Consider the following 12,585-nt stretch of genomic DNA (forward strand, 5'->3'; position numbering starts at 1 on the left):
TTATATTATACTGTAAAATAAATTTCCATGAAAAATGTACTGCTTTTAGACATTTTAAACAGGACCGAAATAAACCGCCCAGGAGGTTATTCTGCTTGGCAAGAAAATGTTTGTTGACCAGTGTAACAAATATGTTTAGATTTTAAATAGGTTGAAATGTTGTAACTAATAAAAAAAAACATGAATAAAACAAGAACTAAAGCAAGCAAAAAAATAGGGAAAACTAAAAGATATAATAATGTAACATCATATAATTGCACTTACTAAAAAAGCACATAGGAATCAAACTAACTGTAATGGAGTGTATATGTGTAATACACGCAGAACGGTGCACAGCTGTGCCCTAACTGATTGCTTTGCACATCAACATACTACTGTCCAATGGCTGTGCTTAACAGATCTGCTGAAGACTAATCACCTAAATTGGCAATTTTTCTTTGCTGTTTATTTATCAATACTGTGCATTCTGGGACCAAGCTAATAAGCATATTCCTGCTGCAGTTATATGTCCGAGCTGCCAGAGCATTTATGCGTATGGCAAATCTAGAAGCATTCACATCATAAATAAGTCCATTTGTTTGGATCAGTGGATCCTCTCCACGATATTAAAAGGACATGGGCCTTTTTTTTAAAGCTGTCCAAGCCTGGAGAGAATACACTTTCATCAGTGAAGCTGGGCGATCCAGCAAACCTGGAAAGGATCTGGTCCAGGATTCAAAACATTTGCTAGCAAATAGCAGATTACTTTAAAGAAATCTATTCCGGGTTTGATGGATCACCCAGCTTTACTGACGAAAGTGAATCCTCTCTAGCCGTGGAGAGCTTTAATAAATCAGGCCCAAAATGTCAGGAACTTCCTAGATCAATGTGTAGAAAAAATACTGGTTTTATTTTATCTAGATTGTTATATAATATATATATATATATATATACAAAATATATTTTTGGGGAAAAATAATTTAGATGGCTGGAGACCAGTCCTACATCTCAAAAAGCTGAACAAGATCATTGTGGAAAACATGCATGTAATCTTTGAATTCAGTGATACTTATAGTCCATCTGGAAGGTTGAATGGGCTTCCTCAATCTCCAAGATGCCTATTTTCCTGTTTTAATTCTACTATAGTTTTAAACCTGATACTGATAGTAGTCATATCACCACTCATATAAAAAGGCTGGTAAGAGTTAGTAAGTAGGCATTTTATTCATTAGTCCACACATTCCTGTAGACAGTGGGTTTGATTTATTAAGGCTCTCCAAGGATGGGGAGAATACATTTTAATCAGTGGAGCTGGGTGATCCAGCAAACCATGAATGGATTTCCTAAAAGTTTGTTAGCAAATGTTTTCAATCCTGGACCGAACCCATTGTAGGTTGTATACACCACCTAGCTTCACTGATGAAAGTGTATCCTTTCCAGCCTTTGATAGCTTTCATAAATCAGGCCCAATATGTAGACTGAAATTGCTTTGCAAGTCATTGTACCGTTAGGGGATATCTCTCTTTAGTTTTGTAAGCACTCCCCCCATACCCCTTTACTTCCATAGAACAATGTTCCATCACATACAAGCAGCTTTTCAAGTGCTCATAATCTCAACCTGCAAGATTTTAGATATCCAAGCAATTTGAGCCATACATAGTATTTTACCTGGACAGAGTGGTCCTTAAGTATGCTTCTATTTTATGGTGTTCTGTTAATATGCTTTTTCAGATACAAATATTGGAGCTCTTCAATACTGTAGCTCTTCAGAGATTCTTCTCTACATGTTTGTTTATTATTTTATAGACATTTTTTGGGGGGATAAAGTTGAGGAGTTTTTGTATAAATCAGTTCTGAGTTCTAAAATCAAAGTTCTGCCTTACCAAATTACCAGTGTGTTGGATTCATGCATATTAACATGCTAGTCATCTGTTTTATTACCCAATAAAATATCACAGTCCAGTTTACATGATGTCTACAACCTAATGTTGAAATCTGAAAGAGGTAATTTAAGGAGGTGACGATTTCCATTTTACTGTAGCACTCTAGCACTCAGGGTGTCCCTAGACAAGTGGAAATGCTTGAACTAGTTTGTGGGGTTGATTTACTAATATAATTTATGCTATTTACTTAGCAAGTTGAATTGTTACTCAACAGTGGATAATTAATTTTAGCCTATTGAATGTATTAAAAGTTCATTATGTCCTATTACATGCAAGAAAACATGATTTAGCTGAAGCCTGCAGTGCTTCACCTCATTCACTCAAATAGGGTAGCTCATCCTATGTATATTTGTAATTTACATTACTTTACATACATCTACTACTGCTCAGTGAATCAACAAATTGATGTGTAATTAGTATAAAGCTTTTGTAATTGTATTTAAAACTTTTTTCTTATTTTTTATTGGAATTGTGAGTTCATTTTATTGACCTCATATACAAATATGCATATTATTTTAACCAAAACTTTGGAGTATATTTAAATAATTAAAACTATTCATTTGTAAAATTAACCTAAATTTGTCAATGAATTACCTAGAATAAATAGCATTTACTGTTGTGACGTCTGTGCAAGTCTGATGACTGTCCACTAGGTGACAGAATGTGTAATTATTCATAGAGATTGAAACAAAAAATGTAGAGGGATTCGAACTTCTCTCGATGAACTTTGTGACAAAGTGACAGGGAAATAAATTAATATTCTCTACCTGTGAGATGTTTCTCAAACTCATAAAACCCATTAGTTTTAACATTTCAATATGCGGTAGGTAAGAGCTATCACTTTATTTTAGTTTACCATTTTAACCCAGTCTGAATTAATTTTTTTCTTATATTGTAGTGTTTAAAACTGTACTTCAAATATAATACCCACCTTATAAGGGTAATGCACTGTGTGTTTGCATGGTATTTCATACACACTACAACATTTATTGTTTTTATTCAAAACTATTGAAGGCTATTTACATTATTTTTAAAATGTATTAATTTTTTTTTAATTTTATTTATCAGTCCTTAGATGAGCCCCCTTTCCTGTCGGTTGGTACTGATGTAAGTGCTAAATACAGAGGTGCTTTTTGCGAAGCCAAGATAAAGTCCACAAAAAGGCTGGTCAAAGTTAAGGTAGGCCACAAATAATGTTTACTTTATTGTATCAATGATGTTACATCCAAGATGATCAATGGCTTTGCTTCAGGCTCTAATCATTTAAGTAATATGTTGCAAAGAATTTTAAGGGCTAATAAGGGCAGATGTCATATATATATATATATTGACTGTTATTGAGTACAGTAAGTATATATATATATATATATATTTATACTTACTGTACTCAATAACAGTCAAGCCAATAACAAAGGGGTAGGCGCCGAGCTGTACCATAAGCAAAAAAACAAAAATGTTCCCTAAAAAATTTCCTAAATACTAAGATATGTGGTGAATTAAAAAGTATCTAATATATATTGAAAAATTACTTAGGAATGGTGTTTAGAGGTAAAAGGGAGTTAGATACTTATAGGGCACAGTAAATGGTTTATCAAGTAGAGTTACTGGATGAAAAGGGCTTAATAGTAGTTGAAAAACAAATGTTATCTTGTAATGTTGTAGAATGGTGGGCTGGAGTGCTGTTCTTTTTTAAAAAGCAGAGCCACTGGCTGATAGGATAAAGGATAAATTCCTTTTATTTTTCAATCGATAAAATGTTTAGGATGGTGAACTTTTCCATTGGGTAACAGGGTGCATTGAGCTTTCTTTATCAATTTACATTTCGGACAATGGTCACATTGGTAAGTTCCTCTAGTAGAGTGTCTTGTTGAGGTATTTTCTGGGCAAAAATGACTTCTAACTAGTTTATCTTTGACTAATGGAGCTTTTTGTACACAATCTCTGGAGTATTATTAATACATTTCTTAATTTGCTAGGTCTGAACGTAAGATGTTTCAATGTTTTTGGCAAAAAGTTTTATGTTGGTCATGGAAGTTTCTAAGATAGCCTTTTTGTTTTTCTTGTAGAGGTTTAGCTTATTTATTAAAGTCACCCAAAGTTGTACAGTTTCTCTTGAGCCTTAGACACTGAGTATACAGTATACCAGGTATGACAGATTTAGGATGAAAGCTGCTAACATGGAGGATAGTATTGCCTGGTGTTTTTTTCCAGAAAAGTGTACAGGAGATGGTCAGTTCAGGATTTATGCATAAGCACAAATCAAGAAAAGGTATGCTGGTAATGTTAAATTGCATAGAGAACTTGTAACAGTTGAAAAAAATCTTTTAGAGCAGTGATTGAATCAGTCCACAGAATTTAATTTTCAATATATATTGCTTCCACATGAAAAAAATTGATGGGATTTGAATAAGTTCAGAAAAGTTCTTTTTCCCATTTTTCTAGATAGATATTTGCATACGAAGGGGCACATTTAGTCCCCATCGCGACGCTCTGTGTTTGTAAATACATTTGATTGTCAAAGATGACGATATTGCAGGTAAGGATAAATTGTAATAAAGAAATAATAAACTCAACCTATGTTGTTGTTAAATGAGCAAAATATTTTAGAGCGAAAACTGACTGAACACCTTTCCCATGAGGTATGCTGCTGTAAAGTGCCTCAATATCAATGGCAACCAGTATATTATTGGCAGGGACTTTCAAATCATTGGTTAGTTTGAGTTATTATATAGTGTTTTTCAGGTAAGATGGAAGTTCTGTCACCAAGGGTCTACAAATTGAGTAGGATGTTTGATTAGCAGGAAGTTTTTGGTGGCTTCATTTATAGTACCTGAATTATAGGCGTTGCTTACAATTTTTAAAAATTCATCTTTGAATTGATTGGAGATTTCATGTGATATTGGTTGATTCACACTTATCTAAAATTTTGTAACAGATGGATTTGTAGTATAGTGTGTAAAGAAAAACCACATTCCCCTCTTTATCTGATTGTTTGATTTGTTGTTGTTGAGGCTCTGGATGGCTTTGGCCTGTTGAGCAGTGAAATTGGATTGAGAATGTTTAAGGTCTAAATTGGTTTCCAAGATGTCTTTGGTCACTACATCAACAAAAGTTTGTATGTGAGGATTTGAGGATAATTAAAAGAAAAGACTGGATTTGGGTTTCCAAGAGAGTGGGTCAAGATTGGGTTTATCAAGGACACGAGAGGTCTTGACTTGAACATCAAGGAATGTTGGTAATTCCATCATGTAGGGAGTTATGTCAGGTTAATTTTCACAGTTATTGATATAAATCTTTAAGTACCATAAAATCCTGTGTCTTATACAGTTAGGTCCAAAACATATTTGGACAGAGACATTTTGTATCTAATTTTAGTTCTGTACATTACCACAAATAATTTTAAAGGAAACAGAAACAACCCAGATGCAGTTGAACTGCAGACTTTCAGCTTTAATTCAGTGGGTTGAACAAAAACATTGCATAAAAATTTGAGGAACTAAAGCCTTTTCTTTACCACAATCAGTTCATTGCAGGGGCTCAAAAGTAATTGGACAAATTAAAAGCTGAAAATAAAATGTTCATTTCTATTACTTGAAATTGAAAACCCTTTGCTGGCAATGACAGCCTGAAGTCTTGAACTCATGGACATCACCAGATGCTGGGTTTCCTCCTTTTTAATGCTCTGCTAGGACTTTACTGCAGCAGCTTTCAGTTGCTGTTTGTTTGTGGGCCTTTCTGTCCGAAGTTTAGTCTTCAACAAGTGAAATGCATGCTCAATTGGGTTCAGATCAGGTGACTGACTTGGCCATTCAAGAATATTCCACTTATTTGCTTTAATAAAATCCTGGGTTGCTTTGGCTGTATGTTTTGGGTCATTCTCCATCTGTATTATGAAACGCCTCCCAATCAATGTGACTGCACTTAGCTAGATTTGAGCAGACACTTTGTCTCTGAACACCTCAGAATTTATTCTACTGTCTCTGTCCTGTGTCACATCATCGATAAACTCTAGTGTCCCAGTGCCACTGGCAGCTATGTACGACCAAGCCATCATACTGCCTCCGCCATGTTTTACAGATGATGTGGTATGCTTTGGATCATTAGCTGTTCCACACCTTCTCCATACTTTTTTTTTGCCATCGTTCTGGTAAAGGTTGATCTTGGTTTCATCTGTCCAAAGAATGTTTTTCAAGAACTATGCTGGCTTTTTTAGATGTTTTTGAGCAAAAGTCCAATCTAGCCTTTCTATTCTTGAGGCTTATGAGTGGCTTGCACCTTGCAGTGCACCCTCTCTATTTACTGTCATGCAGTCTTCTCTTTATGGTAGACTTGGATATTGATATGCTTTTTTCCTGGAGAGTGTTGTTCACTTTGGTTGGCTGTTGTGAAGGGGTTTCTCTTCAGCATGGAAATTATTCTGCAATCATCCACCACTGTTGTCTTCCGTGGACGTCCAGATCCAGGAGTTCACCAGTGCTTTGCTTAATTCTCATGATGTACCAAACTGTAGATTTTACCACTCCTAATATTGTAGGAATTTCTCAGATCGTTTTTTTTCTGTTTTTGCAGCTTAAGTATGGCTTGTTTCACCTGCATGGAGAGCTCCTTTGACCGCATGTTGTCTGTTCACAGCAAAATCTTCCACATACAAGCACCCCGCTCCCCTCAAATCAACTCCAGGCCTTTTATCTGCTTAATTGATAATGACATAACAAAGGAATTGCCCACACCAGCCCAAGAAATAGCCTTTGAGTCAATTGTCCAATTACTTTTGCCCCTGAAATGAAGTGATTGTGTAAAAAAAAGGATTTAGTTCCTCACATTTTTATGTAATCTTTTTGTTCAACCCACTGAATTAAAGCTGAAAGTTCACAGTTCAACTGCATCTGAGTTGTTTCTTTTAACATAATTTGTGGTAATGTACAGAACCAAAATTAGAAAAAAGTTGTCTCTGTCCAAATATTTATGGACCTAACTGTAAGTAATAGTTTACCCACATTAACACTTTTAACCTCCTGGGCGATTCATTTCTGTCCAGTTTTATATGTCTAAAAGCGGTACATTGTTTTTCACGAAAATGTATTTTACAGTATGATATAATAGTATGAGTATAATAAAGTTTGAAACACAAAATCATATCAAAATAATAAATTAAATGAATTTGAAAAAAAAAAATATTATTAATAATAATATACTCATACTAATACATTATACTGTAAAATAAATGTTCATGAAAGACAATGTACTGCTTTTACACATATAAATCCATTGTATTGCATTCAATATAGTTATAGTATATATAGTATATATATATATAGTTATATAGTATATATATATATATAGTATATATATAGTAAATATATAGTTATTTTATATTGAATGCATTACAAATAAATTTGATTTTCCCGCCCCGCCGGCAACGTCCGCATGCACCTACGTCACCGGGAATTTTCCGGTGACTCATCGAGTGCAGAGGAAGAAGGAAGACGGACATCTCAGAGAAAGACGCCGCGGGACGCCGCGGATCAGGTAAGTAGCGATTTATAATTGTTTCTAATAGGTTTATCTACCCAGTGTGATTTGGGGTTACCGCTTTTAGCATCTTTTTTCTACTGCCCAGGAGGGTGGTACCGCCCAGGAGAGTAATATGCTAATACAGATTCTATTGTATATTTTGCCAGCTGTGAGAAATGTGCAAATGTTTGTTTTTTTGTGAGAAGCTGGTTGCCTGAGACCCCAGGATGAGCCACAGCTAAAGATGGTAGATGTAAAAGTTAAAGCCTAGGAAAAGAGGCAACCTATATTTATTTTTATAGTATACAAGTACTGAATCACCCCTTTTCATTAGTTAAAAGTATTAGTAACATTATTAAATTGTGTCTGATTTCTATGTAATAATATGCAATGTGAAATAAAGGTCTGTTTTAAAGATGAGGATGACAAACTTCTTATTTCTTTTTACTATTTTTTGGCCATATTGCTTATCCTATGACTTACCTTATTAGTCAGATTTGATGTAAATACTCCACAATGTAAGGGGGTGCTTCATTACTGACCTCAATTTAAGGGGGCATATTATTACTGTTAAAGACCAATGTTAAAGGAAACTAAATCAATGATACCAAGTTTAAAAAGAGTCACAGGACATCTGCCTATAATCATCGCCTTCCATGACCTTGCCTTGTTTACCCACTGCCCCGATCCAAGCCTTTTAACTACCTAGCCTTGACTTTCTGTGTACCTGCCTGATAGCAAATCCTACACTAATGCCTTCTGATCCCTGTCACCCCAGGTGGGAAGAGTCTGGGGTCCATGACCTGATGACCTCCTTGCAGCAAAGTAGTCCTGTGGCCGCTGCAGTTACCAGCCCATCTTTTCTTAAAGGGTGCTCTGGTGAAAACCAGGGGGTCACTTAGATTCTGCACCTCAAGTCATCCAATGTCACCAGCCGGTAGTACAACCCATAAAACTTTGTGTTGTGAAAGCCAATAACTTAAGTCTGCAACTCTAAAACAAGCTAGATTTTTGAAAAAAATATATACTTGGTACATTTATCCAGAGCATGTGCCCTTAAATGTCCCAATTAATCTTGCTGCTTTTTTGATAAAATGGTAAAATTTTCATAAAATGGTAGAGAATCGTGGAAAATAGAATCTGTTTAGTAATCAAAACAACAAATACCTAGGAATTCAAGACATAAAAAGTAATGTAAATCAGAAACCTCATCAGTATATGAGATGTATCTATGGAAGGTGATATGTTTTTAAACATTTTATTCTTGTGAGAGCAGTAAAATCCCATCTGTAAGATTAGGGTGTGGAGCCACACCTTTCACTACCAAACTGGATTAATCCCTGGTTTTCTTCTCTTGCAGAGAATCTCTTGGTCTTATATGTTGGTTTTCTTCTCCATACAGAAAACATGATCAGGAACATCTTCACAGATAAGATTTTGAGAAGAGCCAAAACTCCCTTTTTACTTTTTTCTTTTTTTCCCCTTGTTCTTCTTAGCTTTATTATCAGTCCATAATATTTATTGGATCGGGTTGCTTTTACTAGTCTCTGGTTCATTTGACTAGACTTTGTCCATGTAACTGTGATGTCTAACTTTCACTATCTACAAGATATTTTAAAATATATTTCTGTCCTACCATAGAGAAAATGCTTCCTTTATAGGTTGTAAATTTAGGGTTATCTCCAAGTTCCTTGTAATCAATTTTAATTTATTGTTTCCTGACCCTTTTAATAAATTTGACATTCTTCTCTACATCACCAACGTATACAGAAATTAGAATTATCACATACATAGTTGCAGTTAAAAAAAGAGTGAACATGACTTTCCACACATCCTAAGTTTTAAAAAAGTTGAACTATTGACTGTTATTGGTTACTAGTAAAATCAATACTGAATCAATTTCCCTACAAGCAAAGAAAAGCTACCTACTTTTAGTTTTTCAAATTTATAGAGGATAACAGGAGATTTGTCACAAAGTTAAGACAAGTTAATGAGTAGGGATATAATGCAATATGAAAATATATATATATACATACATATCGTCTCCCCAATATTTGAACAACTTAGGTCATCTCCAAATCATTTATATAAAAATTTTTTATATATAATTGACATTTCATACATAGAACATCAATTCTCAATGCCCCTTTACATTACTTTAATGGAGTCAAATCAGTATGGTAGATCCAAAACAATTGGGTCAAACATTGACACAAAAACAATGAGTACAAAATTCCTGAACATCCAATAGCAAATTTACCAAATAGCAAATTTAGCAAATTTAGTTTTATCTACTGAATTATATTTCTTAACTAGTTCTTGAGACTTTTAAATCATGTCATAAAAAGCCGCTTTCTTTCCTCTCCATTTAATCTTTTAAATCAAACAAAAATATTGTTAATAGGCCTGTTTATATTCTCTGGGAAACTCACTTTATAAGAATGGTTTTTGTGCAGCTTTGTCCTAGGGGTCTATTCAAAAAGCAATCATTCTGACATTCAGAACACATTTTTTGCTAGAGATCCAGTTTCACTAGAGGAGGTGTGCTGAAACTCAAATTCACTTTTTTTATTTAAATACACCCCTTAGTGCAAGGGTGTCAAACCCAAATACACAGAGGGCTGAAATTAAAAACTTAAACCAAGTCGGAGGCCAAACTTAAAATTTATTGAAAAAATTGAGGAAGTTTACTACTTCATCCATAACTAACAAAAACAAACCCCTCTACACACACTATGGGTTGAAAAGACTAATTTCTATCTATCTATGCAGGCTGTGTGTTGTTCATCCTCTCACATCACAAATTTGTCTGACAGAATAATGTATTGCATGTATTGAAAATGATGATGTAAGGTGGTAACGCGAGCGGGTGGGCGGGCCAGATGTAGTTCATTTTCAGACCAAAAAAAAGGACCTTGAGGGCCAGAGTTTGACACCCCTGCCTTAGTGTGTAAGGTACAGATTTTTGGCTTAAGAAACTATTGTAGCATATAGTAAAAATATGCTGCAGGCAATAAAATGTAAAGGCATTTCCTTTACCTATTCAGCAAGTAGTGACGCACTTTGTGGTTTAATTTCTGATTATCCCCAAAAAATATGTGTAGAAATGTGTACCCTATGAATAGGTGTAAAATTTGAGGGTTGATCATAAAGAATACTGTGTGAATCGCGTGTCCAGGGATTTTTTTTAGGTATGGGAATCATATATAGCTTCATTGCCAGTGGACACAAGAAGGGGAATCTTTTCCACTTTTTAATAGGCAGCATGGTATGCCTATAGGCTTTTAGAAAATAATCTTCTAATTATATGCTAATCGTCAACGATATTAACACTTCTGGTTAATGTTTTCATTTTGTTCCCCTGTTTAATAGAGATATGTTTGACTCCCTCTTTTCTCTTTTCTATCTCCTAAAAACAATAAACAAACCATAGTATGTTCAAGTTAATACTATGTTATAAACTAGACACACAATGTAACTGATCTTTGTTTAAAATCCCGCACCCGCCATACTATGTTGTATCAACGATCCCATTGTTTGCAACTGCTGGTATACCGCTGAACTTTGTACAATTACCTTATTGTGATAATGTTGTATTATGGTTCCCTTACAAAATGTATTAAAATATAAAAAAAAAATACAGTGTAAGGCTTTTTGGTAAATACTAGAGATGTTGAAAAGATTTGCTTCTATTCAAATTTATTCACGGCGAATCGCGTTAAAAAATGTCTATTTCCGGCCTGCAGAGAGCCTTGATAAGGGTGTAGAACACTGTGCCTTGCAGTAACACGCATATGGAGTCTGCTGTGGTAGTGAAATAATACTCAGTCAGTCAGTATGACATGCAGATGACAGGTGTTGCTATTAGAATCACTGCACACTTCCCTTATTTGAGCAGTCATGGGGCCAAAACTGATCAAATAACGCAAGTATGAACTCAGCCTTACAGGTTCATGTTAGCGTCAAGAAGAAGCGCACTCCTTTTACACCCTTGTCAGCTGATTCCACATAGATGTCTACAGAACCTGTTCTATTAACTGCTTATACAAGTAGAGCCCCCCCCCGACAAAGAGAAGAGAGGGTGTCAGCACTAAGTTTGTGTTGACGTCACTGATTATTTTGCCCTTCCTCTGATCCATCAGAACAATAACCCACAAAAAACGGATCCTGTCTGTGGAGCATATGCCTTCACTGGGTCGGCATTTGCTCAATAATCCATCAGTATTCCTAATGCCAAAAAAACAGGAGTGAATCCAAAACAGAGGTGACATGTGAATAGAATATTTGCATGTCTTCTGTGTTTTGTACCCACTCCTGCTTTTGGCTACCAAATCATAAGCCAGTTCTGATGGGACCATACAGGCCTTACTGCTGCTACACAGACAGGATCTGTTGTTTGTCTCTTTTTTCCTTCCTTCTGACAGATCAGAAGAAGGGTCAAATAAATAGTGATGTTATCCAGGTCAAAAAGGCAAAATAGTGGCCCAGTCATGGAGTGGGGAGGGTGGAAGCAGCGTGAGGAAACCACAGAGTGGCCCAATGACAGAGTCTGGAGGTGGCAGCAGCATCAGGAGGCCACAGAGTGGCACAATGACATGGTGTGGAGTTGGTATCAGCATCAGGAGGCCACAGAGTGGCACAGGGACATAGTGTGGAGGTGGCAGCAGCATCAGAAGGCCACAGAGTGGCACAATAACAGAGTGTGGAGTTGGCATCAGCAGCAGCATCAGGCGGAGACCACAGAGTGGCACAATGAAAGAGTCTGGAGGTAGTGGCAGCAGCATGAGTAGGTCACAGAGTGGCACAATGACATAGTGTGGAGTTGGCGGCAGCATCAGGAGGCCACAGAGTGGCACAATGACATAGTGTGGAGTTGGCGTCAGCATCAGAAGGCCACAGAGTGGCACAAGGACAAAGTGTGGAGGTGTCGGCAGCATCAGGAGGCCACAGAGTGGCACAAGGACATAGTGTGGAGGTGGGGGCAGCATCAGGAGACCACAGAGTGGCAAGGTGACATAGTGGGGAGATGGCACTAGCAGCATCAGGCGGAGGCCACAGAGTGGCAAGGTGGCATAGTGTGGAGATAGCAGCAGCAGCATCAGGAGACCACAGAGCGGCAAGGTGACATAGTGTGGAGATGGCAGCAGCA

The 12,585-nt window shown here is 36.2% G+C and overlaps 1 protein-coding gene across 4 annotated transcripts in view; it reads left to right on the plus strand.

The window, feature by feature from the left end:
• ARID4B (AT-rich interaction domain 4B) overlaps positions 1-12,585 on the plus strand; it is a 420,630-nt gene that overhangs the window by 64,267 nt on the left and 343,778 nt on the right. For all 4 annotated transcript variants that reach the window (XM_072409207.1, XM_072409204.1, XM_072409206.1 and 1 more), the window contains exon 3: positions 2,991-3,101. In XM_072409207.1, coding sequence (XP_072265308.1) covers positions 2,991-3,101 — 111 coding nt within the window. The remainder of the gene's footprint in view (positions 1-2,990; positions 3,102-12,585) is intronic.

Source organism: Pyxicephalus adspersus, chromosome 4, assembly GCF_032062135.1.
Source record: "Pyxicephalus adspersus chromosome 4, UCB_Pads_2.0, whole genome shotgun sequence".
NCBI lineage: Eukaryota > Metazoa > Chordata > Amphibia > Anura > Pyxicephalidae > Pyxicephalus > Pyxicephalus adspersus.